Source organism: Pistacia vera, unplaced genomic scaffold, assembly GCF_008641045.1.
Source record: "Pistacia vera cultivar Batoury unplaced genomic scaffold, PisVer_v2 Contig3, whole genome shotgun sequence".
Taxonomy (NCBI): Eukaryota; Viridiplantae; Streptophyta; class Magnoliopsida; order Sapindales; family Anacardiaceae; genus Pistacia; species Pistacia vera.
This window is the reverse complement of record NW_022196112.1, coordinates 235,134-250,989: the sequence shown is the minus strand read 5'-3', so window position 1 is coordinate 250,989 and position 15,856 is coordinate 235,134. Positions and strand designations below refer to the sequence as shown.

Here is a 15,856-nt window from a genome sequence, read left to right as displayed (position 1 = left end):
CTCTCCTCCAATGAGAAGTTTGTAATGCTTTACCGACGTTTGTTGGTTTCTCAGTAAAGGATAAAGCTTTTGTCTGTAGAATTTGGTTTAAAAGTTATATATGCCCTTTACATATTAATTTTAGATCATTGTATGTCAAGTTTAGGACTTTTTTTTCTAGTTTTTAATAAATCTTTCCTTGATGATAGACCAAAATCCTAGGAAATGAAATGCAATTGTTCCCAAACATAGGGTGCAAAGTTATTTTACTATGTTTATCCCCGAAAGCTCACTATCGTCGTAGTTGAACTGAAACTCCAGGAACCAAGAATCATGCTTTCAAGTTTCCAAGTCTTCACTCTCGGCCATCGGTACTCCCATCTACTGTTTGGACTTATTAATCTATTCAACATATAAATATTCATTTATTCGATAAATCAGTTAGGTGTCATTTATTCGATAAATCAGTTAGGTGTTCAGTGCTCATCATTATTAATATTGTAGTACGAAAATAACTCAAACTACCAAGAAACGGAAAATTATCGTCTCTTCAGTTGTCTTTTGATGATTTTACTTGTAACTCACAACGGTTATCTGGGCTTGGAGAATTTGTTTAGTCTCATTTTAACATATATTCGCAAATTAATTTGCTCTTTTTAGCAGGACTTATGTTTCTGATCTAGACTTTGTTGTTATGGTTCGTGATATTAACCTATCCAATTGGCTGCGTAAAATACTGTTAGATTCTCATCAAATTTCAGTTAGAAAAGAAGTCTTGTTTCAGTATACTGCTTATATCTATGGTGGATTATAAATAAGTCGGGAGTTCTTCTAGGAAAATGATGAAATAAGGATAGAACTTATTTAGAACAGGCAGTTATTGCAACACAAGACAGACAAAAACTGTGAATTTGAAAAGGGTTAAACTCATTTAGAGTCTAGATGATCCCTTTGGATGATGTCTGACGATATGATTGTAGGCATCCAGAGTCAGAAAATCATCCAGTGTCGCTGCTTTGCATTGCCGAGTAAACATCTTACAAGCCTCCTTGTACATTCCCTTCCTGAACTTTTCTTTCCCCACCTCCCTCTCAATCCTCGCCATCTCTTCTTCCACAATTCTACCAAAGAGATCACGGCTCACTTTTACTCCAAGCCCGTCTCCATCCAATTCCGCTTCATATTTCAGCCATTGCCAGTTCTGAACTCTGCTAATCTCAGCAGTGGCTGCATCTTCCATGAGGTTATAAAGAGGTACTGATCCTGATCCAGTGAGCCATGCTGCCAAGTACTGGATTCCAACCCGGGTATTTAGGCGAAGACCTTCCAGGGTACGAACTCCTCTGGGCCTCTGTAAGAGGTCTTCTTCGGTTATATTCACTGCATCTTCTCGCTTCATGGTTTGTATCTGATTAGGGGCATTGCCCATGTTGTTGTTGAATAGTTCCATGCAGGCTGGGATCAGTCCAGGGTGCGCCGCCCACGTTCCATCGTGCCCTGCCCTCACCTCTCTTAGCTTGTCCTTCCGAACAAGATCCAATGCAGCCTCATTTGCCGCCGGATCATCTCTAATTGGAATCTGAGCTGCCTGTTAAAATTAAATGTTGGATCTTTGTAATAAGTAAGAATGAAAAACGATAGAATAAGTTAATAAGAAGAAGAACTCATTTACCATGCCGCCCATGGCGTGAACACCGCGCCTATGGCAAGTCCTGATGAGGAGATCGGAGTAACTTTTCATGAAGTGTTGAGCCATGCCAACCTGGACCCTGTCTGGTAGAAGACGATTTGGGTGACCTTGGAATGTCTTCACATAGCTGAAGATATAATCCCATCGTCCACAATTCAAACCAACAGAATGATCCCTAAGCTCATACAGGATTTCATCCATTTGGAAGACAGCCGGAAGAGTTTCGATCAGAACAGTGGCTCTGATGCTTCCTCTTTCTATTCCTGCCATCATCTCCGCCCTCTCAAATACAGAGTTCCATATTTTTGCTTCCCTGCCAATAGTATTGAACTTATTGACCAACAGAATATTTCAAAGCATGATGTGTAGGTGTTTGTGTTTAAGAGGGAAAAATTGAAATGGAAATTGTGTAGAACTAAGTCATGGCTTTGTTCTCAACCTCCTCAATTGTCACATTCTATTTTCAGAATAAAAATACAGGTAATGTTGAATATTAAAGAGTTTCTTTATCTTTATAGATTTTTGCTTGTGCTGTCAACTCTCTTACCTTGAATGTTCCATCTTAGGTAGATAGAAGAAAGGCCCAAATCCTTCACCCTGGTTTCGTCGGAAGGCTGCATAGTTGTGGTAAAAGTATAGGCCAAAGTCTACCAGGCAACCAGTTGCAGGCTCTCCGTCAATGAGGATGTGCGCCTCAGGCAGATGCCAACCTCGTGGGCGGACAAATAGCTTAGCCGTCCTATCATTGAGCTTGTAAACTCTGTTCCTGGCCTTGTCATGGAAGCTTATTGTCCCATCAACAGCATCCTTTAAATTCACTTGCCCACTAATAAGATTCTCCCAGCTGGGCGAGAGGGCATCTTCAAAATCAGCCTATGAAAAAACCAACAAAATCTTAGTTTTCGTTTCGTAGAAGATTAATAATGGCTTAATAAAAGAAGTAGAACTGACCATGAACACTTTAGCTCCAGAGTTGAGTGCATTGATGATCATCTTCCTCTCCACCGGGCCCGTAATTTCCACCCTCCGATCAGCAACAGCCTGTGGAACAGGCGCACATGTCCACTCCCCTTCCCTTATATACCTTGTTGCGGGATCAAACCCTGGCAACGCCCCTTCATTATACCTCCGTTTGGCCTCCTTGCGACACTCCATTGCATACTTGATGTGGTTTCTGAATTCTCTCTGCAAATCTGCAACAAACTGGAAAGCATCCTTGGTGAGAATTCTTGCAAACTCTTCACCGTATCGGCCTCTAATCTCCACTCCCTCAGGAACATCATTGTATGCATTCATGTTTTTTGCAATTGTTGCGGGGTAACCGTTTGAACCAAAGCCCATCATCTTGCGTCTTTTCTGATAAAACTATTCCTGTTGTATTGTACTTGAATAGGATAAGTGTAGGAACTTTAGAAATATAAAGAGAAAGAGCGGCAAGTGGATTGGTACAAAAAGCGTTATCGGAATGGGCTAAGTTTAGAGATTCTATGGCTTTATGTGCGTAACATGATAAACTGTGACTAAGTCCTTGGTACAGGACGGATAAAGAGGTGGCTTTGAAGCTTGTGCCTGCCTCGGGAAGTGCAGTTTCTTATGATACTATGGAACAAATGGTGCTATTGATGCGTGGCACTATTGGTTCGTCGATGTTACCAAGGTCATCATGTTCTAATTCATGAAGGCTTTGTGGAAGTGTGGGCTGAACCCATTGTAAGGGATGATATTTTGTACCTTACAGACACAAAGCCCAATCTTATTCCTGAGTTGTTGGCAGGTTATACGTAAGTGTACGAAATCATGTAAGTAATAAAACTCGAATAAACAAATGTCGAATCCCAAGAGAACTACTTATCAAGTACCAAACTAGTATATCTTATTTCTATTTGATGAAACAGAATTTTAAGAATGAATTTAATGAAAAAGAATATAAACTAAAAACTAAATAAAAGCAGAATTTTATAAATACTTTGGTAGAGAAATCAATATGACTAAATCTAGGGCACATATTTTACACTAATTTAATCTTATGCATTGACAATTATTGCTAACCTAATTAAGTTTATTCTAAAGGCCAAACTCCCTGATATTCCACTAACTTTCTCTCGAACAATTAGCGAATTAACCCTTAAACAACAACCTAAAATATCTCTAAGTTGGATTTAGAAGCTAAGAAATCATTAAGTTATATGGAATTTACTAGAGCCTCACAGATCACAGTAACATATCTCTAGTGTTCGCTCAATCTATGGTTTTATTACCTTAGACTAATCAGGTTTCATCTTCCGATCTCGACCCAACCCATGACATCATTCAACTCTCGGATCCTTAATAATTGAAAGCATTATGCACTATAATAAAACTTAGAATTAAATGCTCAATAAGAATTAACAACAAATTAAATCAATACATATTTATAAACTAGGCTACATCTTTAGACCTAGAAAAGATATTTAGTTCATAATTACAGTAATGAAAACAATCATTGTATTGAATAACATGAGTTCAAGAACGGAATATAAAAACACTTCTCTAATTTGTGAACAAGAATCGCAAGAATTCCTATCGCCAAAGTAGTGGCCGTCCTTTCTCCTTCTTCAAATCCCCCTTTTAACTTCTGAAAGACCCTCTTTTATATCCCTAGGGTTATGGTCGTGCTTAGGAAAAAGATTAGAAAACTTAGCCCATTCAGATTCGGATTAGGATAATGAATTAACACACACCCGTGACCCATCACCGCGGCGGTAAGAATGGTCACTGTGGCGATCATTCTTTCTATCTAAGGCATCCATAATCTTCAGAATTTGATAAAGTCATCAACACAAACATTGTAGCTCTCTGAATAATCTTTCCAACGCCACTAGAATCGTCGAATTCCGACTTCTACAACTCAAGTCATGACAGAAACATCGAAGCATGCTCATGATAAAGGATTTCCAGATTTTACGTAACGTCTTCGACGCACCACAACTTTCTCGTTTCGACTATGATTCATGTGCCGTTTGTTCTCACGCGTTCTGAGTCCCATCGACATCATCTTTTCCCTTCAAAAATCTGTTTGAGCCTGAAAACACTCAAAATGCACTCGTGATCCCATAAATGGTATTTATGAAAGAATTAATCCAAATTCCACACTTTAAATACATTTTTCCATAAATAAACCAATTAAATCACTAACAAAATATCAACATTCAAGCTCTTATCAGTTACTGGTGTGGGCTTGAAACTTGAGGACGAACAATTGAATTTTGTACAAGGAAAACAATAACTTGAGTCACAAATAATTAATGTTATAAAAGTTGGTGACTGTTATGAATAAATGCGGATGTCTCTTGCAATTCTATAACTTCCTAATCTTTCATCTTCTCTAACTCTTAAACCTTTCAAGTTCTAAAACTTCAAAACATTTTATTAGCTTTTAATTTCATTTATAATATTTCATAATCTTGAGACTATAAATAGATGTATTATGAAAGATCATATACATTCAACTTTGGAATAAGAAAAGCATTGGTTCTATTTCTCCTCAATTATCTTTTCTCTTCTTATAGCTTATTTTATACGTTATCAGCACGAGTCTCTAACCATATCAACTTGTCAAAGAAAAAAAAAATTCTAATCAAGTTTCAACTTTTGTCTCTCATCAAGTTTGGAGTTGAAGTTTTCCATTTGCCAAGTAAGTAAATTCAATTTTGCTTGTATCTCAATATGCCTTATAAATATGTTGGAATGGTTAACCATTTTTATAGTATAAAATATATGAAAGTGTTTTAATTTGGAACGTTTTGATTTCATTACAAACAAAACATTGTATAGTTATAGATTTATAATTTGATTAATATGAAAACACATACATATATTTGTAAATATTTGCTTTTATGATTTGTGTTTTCAAATTATTAAATTCTCTATAATTGTAATAAATTGTATGTGCATTATTGTTATTCTAAACTCTTATTTGTAGTAATATTTTCATTTTATTAGAGATTGTCTAATTTATTAAATATTTCTTTTATAGTTTTCGTCATGACAAATCTTACGAAACTTGAATTTGTGGCTCTTGATATTACAGGCAAGAATTATTTGTCGTGGATTCTTGATGCTGAAATTCACTTAGATGTTATGGATCTTGGTGACACCATCAAAGAAGGAAATGAATCATCAAATCAAGATAAGGCTAAAGCCATGATTTTCCTTAGACATCATCTCTACGAAGGATTGAAAATTGAATACCTTAAAGTAAAAGATCCCCTTACTCCTTGGGAAAATTTGAAGGAAATGTATGACCACCAGAAAACTGTGATTCTTCCTAGAGCTCGTTATGATTGCATGCATTTACATTTACAAGATTTTAAATCAGTAATTGAATATAACTCTGCAGTATTCAGAATTAATTCTCAATTGAAATTGTGCGGAGAAAAGATTACTAATGAAGATATGTTAGAGAAAACATTCTCTACTTTTCATGCATCAAATGTGCTCCTACAGCAGCAATATAGAGAAAAGGGTTTTCAAAAATATTCTGAACTAATTTCATGCCTTCTTGTGACTGAACAAAATAATGAGCTATTAATGAAAAATCATGAAGCTCGCCCAACAGGTTATACTCCATTCCCTAAAGTGAATGTGACAATATCTAATAATCATGGGCATGGGCGAGGTCATGGCTATGGTTGTGGTCGTGGTCGTGGCCGTGGTCAAAGTCGTAATAATCACAACCGTGGTGGTTATAATTATAACTCTTCTAATTATAAAAGCTACCAGAAGTGGAATAATGATGAAGAGAAAAAGGAAAAAGGCAAAAGTGGACAAGATAAAAATTTGAAGAATACAGAAAATGTGTGCTATCGATGTGGCATGAAAGGACATTGGTCACGTACCTGTTGTATGCCTAAACATCTTGTTGAACTTTATCAAGCATTGTTGAAAGAAAAGAGACAAATACGAAAGCAAATTTTGCCTACCAAAATGATAATAGAAAAGCAAATTTTGCTTATCAAGATGATAATTTTGATCATGGACCTAATGATATAACACATCTGGATGTTGCAGATTTCTTCGAAAATCCTGAAAGGAGAATTGATCATTTAATTGAGGATGGGAATGTCCAAAATTATTAAAGTTATGTTTTTGTGAGTGTTTTACTTTTAATATGTTTAAGTTGAGTGTTTTGCTTTTAATGAGTGTTTTACTTTAAATATGTTTGAGTGTGATTTTCAATTTTAGATAAATTACTTTGTTTTGTTGGCTTTGTAATATGCCTTACCATGTATTTTGTTTTTTTAATAAAGAAAAATGGACATTCCCAAGTCTATAATTGGATCCAAGATTGATGATGAAGATCTTTGTCTCACAGACAATGCTATAACGCACACTATACTTAAAGAAAGAAAATATTTTTCTTCTTTGATAATGTGTGAAGCTAACATAAATACAATTTATGGTTGTACAAGATTAATTGAAGGCTCTGGAAGAGCTAATATATTATTGCCTGAAGGAACACAATTTATTATAAAAGATGCATTATTTTCTTCCAAGTCTAAAAGAAACTTATTAATTTTTAAAGATATTCGCTATAATGGATATCATATTGAGACAACCAATGAAGTAAATATTGAATATCTTTATATTACAAAAATAATTGTAGGCAAGAAATGTGTGTTGGAAAAATTACCTGTTTTTTCTTCTGGATTATACTACACAAACATCAGTGTATTTGAAACACGTGTTATAGTAAACTAGAAGTTTACTAATCCTAATACTTTTATTATTTGGCATGATCGATTAGACCATCCTGGTTCAATAATGATGCGAAGAATCATTGAGAATTCACATGGACATCCATTGAAAAACCAGAAGATTTTTCAATCTAATGAATTCTCTTGGCTGCTTGTTCTCAAGGTAAATTAATTATTAGACCATCACCAGCTAAAATTGGGATTCAATCACCTACATTTTTAGAATGAATTCAATGTGATATATGTAGGCCTATTCATCCACCATGTGGACCATTTAGATATTTTATGGTCTTAGTAGATGCATCTACAAGATGGTCTCATGTGTGTTTATTATCTACTCGCAACTTGGCGTTTGCGAGATTACTTGCCCAAATAATTCGATTGCGAACACAATTTCCAGATTATACAATTAAGACAATATGTCTTGATAATGCTGGTGAATTTATGTCTCAGGCTTTTAATGATAATTGTATGTCAATTGGAATAATGATTGAAAAGCCTGTTGCCTATGTTCATACAGAGAATGGTCTAGCAGAGTCATTTATTAAACGCCTCCAATTGATTGCTAGACCATTACTTATGAGAACAAAGCTCCCAAGTTTTGCCTGGGGACATGCTATTTTACATGCAACAGCACTTGTACGCATTAGGCCAACAAGTTATCACAAATTCTCCCCTTTACAATTGGCTTTTGGTCAAGAGCCAAATATTTCTCATTTAAGAATATTTGGATGTGCGGTATATGTTCCAATTGCTCCACCACAACGCACTAAAATGGGTCCCAAAGAAGATTGGAAATATATGCTGGATATGAATCTCCTTCTATAATTAAATATTTAGAACTATTAACAGAAGATTTATTTACGACACGATTTGCCGATTATCATTTTGATGAAACGAAATTCCCAGCATTAGGGGGAGAGAATAGGCAATTGGAAAAGGAAATTATCTGGAAAATGTTATCATTATCTTATCTTGATCCCCATTCTAAACAATGTGAACAAGAAGTTCAAAATATAATTCATTTACAAAATGTAGCAAATCAGTTGCTAGATGCATTCACTGATTTAAAAAGAGTGACTAAATCTGACATACCAACTGCAAATGCTCCAATTCGAATTGATGTCCCTGAAGGACAATTACCTGTAGCAAATGAATCTAAGGCACGTTTAAAGCGTGGTAGACCAATTGGTTCCAAAGATAAAAATCCTCGAAAGAAAAGAGTAGCAAATGACCAAGATGTATACATCAAAGAGGCAAGTTCTCATGAAGAGAATAGAGACATTTAATCATGAAACTCTAGAAGAAGTTTAGGTACCTGAAACTAGCAAGAATGAAGAGATCTCAATAAATTATGTCTCTACAAGAAAAATATGGAATCAAAAAGAAATAATTGTCGACAAAATTTTTGCATACAATATAACGCTTGATATTGTAAATAATAATGAGGATGTTGAACCTAAATCTATTGAAGAATATAGACAAAGAAAAGATTTGCCAAAATGGAAAGACACAATCAAGGCAAAATTGAATTCATTAGAAAAATATGGAGTTTTTGGACCTGCAATATGAACACCTAAAGATGTAATGCTAGTGGGGTACAAATGGATATTTGTGCGAAAACAAAATGAGAAAAATGAAGTCGTAAGATATAAAGCACAACTTGTAGCAAAAGGGTTTTCGCAAAGACCTGACATTGATTATGAAGAAACATACTCTCTAGTGATGGATGCAATAACATTTTGATTTCTTATTAGTCTGGCAACAAATAAAACCCTTGATATGAATCTAATGGATGTAGTTACAGCCTATTTATATGGATCACTTGATAACGACATATATATGAAAATCCTTGAAGGATTTAAAATGCTTGAACTGTGCAACTCAAATTCTCGAGAATTTTATTCCATTAAATTGCATAAATCATTATATGGATTAAAGCAATCAGGTCGTATGTGGTATAACCGTCTTAGTAAATATTTGTTGAAAGATGGTTATAAAAATGACCCTATTTGCCCATGTGTTTTCATAAAAAGATTTGGATCTGAATTTGTTATAATTGCTGTATATGTTGATGACTTGAATATTACTGGAACTCCTGAAGAGATTCAAAGGACAATGGATTATCTAAAAATGGAATTTGAGATGAAAGACCTTGGAAAAAAATTTTTTTGTCTCGATTTGCAAATTGAGCACTTAACGAGTGGAATTTTTGTGCACCAATCAAATTATACCGAGAAAATATTAAAACAATTTTATATGGATAAAGCACATCCACTGAGTACCCCAATGGTTGTAAGATCACTTGATGTGAACAAAGATCATTTTCGATTAGCAGAAGATAAAAAAGAGGTACTTGGTCCTGAAGTACCATACCTAAGTGCAATAGGTGCATTAATGTATCTTGCTAACAATACACAACTAGATATAACATTTTCAGTAAATTTGTTAGCAAGATATAGTTGTGCTCCGACATGAAGACATTGGAACAAAATTAAGCATATATTCTGATATCTTCAAGGAACAATAGATATGAGTTTATTTTATTCAAATGAATCTACACCTCAATTAATTAGTTGTGCAGATGCAAGATATTTATCTAACCCACATAAAGCTAGATCTCAAACAGGCTATTTGTTCACATATAGAGATACGGCTATTTCATGGCATTCTATAAAACAAACTATAGCTGCTACTTCTTCAAACCATGCTGAGATAATAGCTATCCATGAAGCAAGCCGAGAATGTGTTTGGCTCATATCAATAACCCAACATATTCAAGAATCATGTGGCATTGATTACAACAAAGAAGTTCTTATAACATTATATGAAGATAATACTACATGCATAGCTCAGTTAAAGGGAGGTTATATCAAAGGGGATAGGACGAAACATATATCACCAAAATTCTTCTTCACTCATGATTTTCAAAAGAATTGCAATATTGAACTTAAACATTCGCTCATGTGATAATCTGGCAGACACTAAAACTTTACTGACTACAATATTTGAAAAGTTGGTATACAATATTGGAATGCGTCAGTACAAAAATCTTAAGTGATATCATCATGAGGGGGAGTAAATATTCACTGTACTCTTTTTCCCTTGACCAAGGTTTTATCCCATAGGGTTTTCCTGGTAAGGTTTTTAATGAGACAGTTTCTAAATGCGTATAATACACAAGAATAATGTACTCTTTTTCCTTCACTAGGTTAATTGGGTTTTGTCCTAGTAAGGTTTTAACAAGGCATATTCTTTGTGTAATGGACATCCAAGGGGGAGTGTTATGAATAAATGTGGATGTCCCTTGCAATTCTATAACTTCCTAATCTTTCATCTTCTCTAACTCTTAAACCTTTCAAGTTCTACAACTTCAAAGCATTTTATTAGCTTTTAATTTCATTTATAATATTTCATAATCTTGAGACTATAAATAGATGTATTATGAAAGATGATGTACACTCAACTTTAGAATAAGAAAAACATTGATTCTATTTCCCTTCAATTATCTTTTCTCTTCTTATAGCTTATTTTATAGTGACTATGATATTAATAATTGCGTTAATCAAATTGGAGAAACTCAGAAGTAAGAGCTTTTTTAATAAATTCTTTTTACTTATTAAAGTTTTACTTTAGATCATCCTTTTATTAATTTTTTTATATGATATTTCTAACCAACAATTTTGATAAGCTCCTCTTTTACAACACGGTCCCGAGTAATTTCTATATTGTTTTATCAATAAAGATTGGTTCACAACTCAATCATACAAACTTTTTCTTACAACTTTGACGTAACAATTTGTAATTAGGTAGACGAGACTCATTGCCAGTTGACTAATTGCAATCTGTCACGTCGGGGTTATAAGAGGAAGTTAGAAAGATTGAACTGTAAGTATAACGACGACTAGAAATGGCAATAGATCTGACATTTTTCGGCCAGATCTACGGTGGATATAGCCGAAAAAGGTCATATCAGCACACAAACGGCCAGATTAGGCTGATCATGCGCCGTAACACCAAATTCCGACGGTGGTGGCCGAAATCTGGCAACTGTGGGTGGGGGGTGTTTTTGTTATTTTACAAAATTTTTATATATTAGGGTGTTTAGTAAATTAGCAAACCTAAAGCAGTGTTCTTGTTAATTTTTAAATTTTACCTCGTTATTTTCACCTAACTCTAAAAATGTTAAAAATCCTATCCAAAATAACAAAACAAACGAACCTCAAATGGTTGAGGAGCTTGATTTATATTTAGAAAAGTTAGATTAAGAAAGCAAATTAAGAATATCCAACTAAATAGGGGCTTCGCATTTAGAAATGCAAAACAAAAATATAATTAGTTAATTAATTAATATAAGGAGTAAACTTATATTAAAGGAAATTATCACTCTTATTTTTTATTTTCCATTTCTTTGTTTCTTACAATAAAAAAATGAGTAATGTTACACTTACGTTACTTTTTAATATAATTTTTATTACATCATGATATGATATATATCACAATCACATAAATTTTTAATTATTTTAAATTTTTAATATTATAATAAAATTTATGTGATTATAAAATATATCACATCATAATGTTTACAGAATGATATAAAAAAATAATGTAAATATAATATTGTCCATACAAAAATTGCCATGTTTCTGATATCTTAAAAGGCCGTCAGAAGAGTAGAAATATAAATACCGTACATAGTAATAAACTAATATCAGAAACTAATCTGGACCGTTAATTTAAACCGACTTAAAAAACGCGTGTATAAATGATTGTGAACAGATCCACCAAGCACAAACACAAAGTCACAAACACAGAAGGAATACGCGTAGTCCGTAGGCAAAGCAGCATCGGGTCGGTTTCGAGTTCGAATTCGAATTCGTTGTCTCTTCTCTTTCGCTCACTGGTAAGATCTTCAATTACCTGTGAATTTCGAAGGAGAGACAGAAGTAAGCACCAAATTGAAGTTCTAGGGTTTTGATTCTGCTCTGATTCATTACTCAATTTCAATTTTTGTCTTGATTCATCATAATCATCTTTCTTTGATTTCTATAATTGATTTCTGTTCTGGCTATACATCTTTTTGTTGTTATACTTGATTGGGTTTTTGTACTAGAAAAATTGGGGATATTGTATACTCTGTTTTAAGAATTTGGGACACCCTTTATTATTGAATCTGTGAGGGTTTGGAACTGTTTTTTTTTTTTTTTTTTTTTGGTACTATTATTTCTTGAGTTTGATTTTTGATTGAGAAGAGTTGTGGTGTTAATAATATGGCGGCAGGGCGTACCAATGTTTCGAAGAGAAGAGAGGATTATTATGATGGTTACTCCAAAAAAGAAGTTGTTCATTACAGAAACGGTACTGGTGATGCCAAAGTGATCCGAGATTGGGTTGATGACAAATATAAACATGGGTACCGATATTTGTCAAATGGGCACAATTCTGGTCCGAAACGGGTTGAAGCCAGGTTTGACGATGCACACGGTTGTAAGAATGGTGAAGTGTCAAAATGTGATGATGGGATTCTGTTGCCTTCTGCGAAGAAAAGGAAGTTTTCACCCATCATATGGGACTTGGATGAAAAGAAAGTGGAAATTTCTTCTAAGAAAAGAATTGCACCTACGCGTACTGCTTTACCATCTCTGAAATCTTCAGTGCGCTTGGTTAGTGAGGTGCCGAATGTTGTTTCTGATGGGGGTGTTGCGAAAAGCCCTGCATTGGAAAATAAAGTTAAAGGGCTGGACTTCTTTTCAGAGAAGTCTTTTTCTGATGGTGGTTCAGTGGTGGCTACTGTGTCTGAGTCGCCAGGGGAATTGTCTCCTTCATTGCCTCAAGATATTGTGGTTGATGACCAGGTTCAGTCAGAGGTGGAAGAGTTTGTTCAAATGCAGAATACATCAACATCACGCTGGGCTTCTGACAGTGATTTGGAGGATATATCTCTATCTGATGGTGAAGATGCACCTGTTAAGGGGGAACAGCTTTCAAAGAGGTCTACTCCTGAGAGTGGGGAGTTCTGTAGAGAAAACTCTGAAGATGGGGCCAGATTGTCCGAATCTGATATTGTAGATGGGGAACGTTCTTCCAAAGATGAATATTCTGAAAATGAGTTGGAGGTTGATGATGTCTTGGATGTTGATAATACAGCTGAAGAGGATATTGCTGTCGAGGAGCCTGCCATTTCTGGACAAAGAAGTAGTAACATGCTTCAGAGTTGTAGGCATGTGCTTGAATATGAGTATCTCAACAAAGTAAACGAGGGCACTTATGGCGTTGTGTATAGAGCCAGGGATAAGAAGACGGGAGAAATTGTGGCATTGAAGAAGGTGAAGATGAATGTTGGTAGGAAAGAAGATTATTTAGAATACGGTTTTCCTACTTCATCTTTGAGGGAAATTAACATTCTCTTGTCTTTTAAGCATCCTTCAGTTGTTAGGGTTAAGGAAGTTGTTATGGATGATTTTGATAGTGTTTTCATGGTTATGGAGTACATGGAACATGACCTCAAGGGGCTAATGGAGTCAATGAAGTTCCGTTTTAGTACTAGTGATGTCAAATGCTTGATGCTACAGCTTTTGGAGGGTGTTAAGTATCTGCATGACAATTGGGTTCTTCACAGGGATTTGAAAACATCAAATCTTCTTTTGAACAATTGTGGTGAGTTAAAAATTTGCGACTTTGGCATGTCACGCCAGTATGGAAGCCCACTTAAGCCATATACATCAATGGTGGTTACTTTATGGTACAGGTAAAGATGCATTTCATTTCTTCTGTAGATCATTAAAAGTATTATAATAATAATAAGACGCACTTCTTAACTAATAAATCAACTGTGTCTTTTCAGGGTTACTAAATGATCTATCTAGTATCGTGGTTTAAACTTTAAAGCACCTGATCGTTATCATAGGCCTTGTTTATATGTAGAATATACTTCTTTTTTCCTTGCCAAAAAGATTAGTAGCATAAACTAGTTATGGTAATCTCATTTAGTTCTGTGATACTGTATGTTACAGGGCTCCTGAACTTCTGCTAGGAGCAAAGAAGTATTCCACAGCAGTTGACATGTGGTCGGTGGGTTGTATAATGGCTGAAATGCTAGCCAAGAAACCACTATTCAGTGGGACAAGTGAAGCTGACCAGATTGACAAGGTAGTTATTTCTCATTGACATTATTCCTCTTTTTATTTTTTTAATTTATATATTTATTTCATTTTATGTGTTGGCCTTCTCAGTGATGAATGTTTGAAAATAATTGCAGATATTCAAAACCCTTGGCACGCCAACTGAGAAAGATTGGCCTGGATTGTCTGAACTACCGGGACGAGCCAAAGCAAAATTTGTTAACCAACCGTAAGCATCTTTTTATGCTATCTTTTTTTGGTCAAGTTTTTATGCATATAGACTATTCTAGGATATGGTCTCTTTTTGCAATTCTTGAAGTTAACTGTGCATAGGCACAGTTGTGTAATTTTTCAAATGATCATCTTTTTCATTTTGTCCCAGGTATAATCTGTTGCGAAGAAGGTTTCCTGCCACATCTTTCATAGGATCTCCGGTTCTTTCGGAATCAGGATTTGACTTGTTAAATAGACTTCTGACTTACGCTCCTGATCAGGTAATTTTCTGTTAATATGCAATTCCAAATATGATTTTGGTTATATCTTTATGTTATAAATTGCATGCTCAATACCCCTGTTAACAAATATTTTCTTGTTCATGCAGCGGATAACAGTTGATGATGCCCTCAATCACGATTGGTTTCGTGAGGATCCTCTTCCCAAGTTCAATCATACCTTCTCCCCACAGCATACTTGGAACAGGTAGCTGTCTAGCTAATGAGATAACTAGACGTAGCATACAACCTAAGAAAATTTCCGGCAGTTTTGGTTTCTTTTCTCTTGGTAGTTTGTGTCTCAAATTTTGTTAACTTGGTTCTAAGGCATTTAGAAGGAATGCAGAAGAAGAGAAGAGAGTCCGGACTAGGAAAATGTAGTGACAGTCAGCACGACTACTTGCATCATGTACCATTCATGAAGCGACTTTATTAAGGCATCGATGTGAACCCAATTCTATTGAAGCTTTGATTGATTAGGAGCCAAGAGGGAGTGGTGTTAGTTGAAGTCTACGTTTGGGATTAACTAATGAGTTATCCACTGACGTTTTACTAATCCTCATTGTAGATAGAAATGTAATTGTTACTTCCAGCATGGAGTAAACGAAAAAGGAAAAAAAGAAAAGTTTTTCTTATTCAGATGCTTACTTCAATCTTTTTTAATCACTGCCCCTGGCTTTAGTTTCAAATGCATCATCTTATGAGTGTTAATAAGGATTAGTTTTGTATCTGCAATTTCATTTCCCTTTTCCTTTCTAAACAAGCGAGAAACTGCTTCTGGGTTGCTGCCTAATTGAAAATTGTCTTTCCTGTGAATTTTTCTCAGAGAATCAATAAACA

General features: G+C 34.9%; 3 protein-coding genes across 3 annotated transcripts; 2 read left to right on the top strand and 1 right to left on the bottom strand.

Moving 5' to 3' along the window:
- Window positions 1-855: 855 nt before the first annotated feature.
- LOC116135407 (malate synthase, glyoxysomal) lies at window positions 856-3,030 on the bottom strand. The gene is made up of 4 exons (XM_031421114.1): window positions 2,621-3,030; window positions 2,217-2,542; window positions 1,652-1,982; window positions 856-1,567 (listed from the first exon to the last, which is right to left on the bottom strand). Exons 1-4 carry the CDS (start codon window positions 3,011-3,013, stop codon window positions 911-913), a joined length of 1,707 nt encoding a protein of 568 aa, XP_031276974.1. The 5' UTR covers window positions 3,014-3,030; the 3' UTR covers window positions 856-910.
- A 5,330-nt stretch (window positions 3,031-8,360) lies between these two features.
- Window positions 8,361-8,693, top strand: LOC116135414. The gene has a single exon (XM_031421121.1). It carries the CDS (start codon window positions 8,361-8,363, stop codon window positions 8,691-8,693), a length of 333 nt encoding a protein of 110 aa, XP_031276981.1.
- Window positions 8,694-12,209: 3,516 nt separating this feature from the next.
- LOC116135376 (cyclin-dependent kinase G-2-like) lies at window positions 12,210-15,712 on the top strand. Its single transcript, XM_031421072.1, has 6 exons — window positions 12,210-14,152; window positions 14,418-14,553; window positions 14,663-14,754; window positions 14,908-15,019; window positions 15,127-15,224; window positions 15,344-15,712. Exons 1-6 carry the CDS (start codon window positions 12,675-12,677, stop codon window positions 15,450-15,452), a joined length of 2,025 nt encoding a protein of 674 aa, XP_031276932.1. The 5' UTR covers window positions 12,210-12,674; the 3' UTR covers window positions 15,453-15,712.
- Window positions 15,713-15,856: the final 144 nt, after the last annotated feature.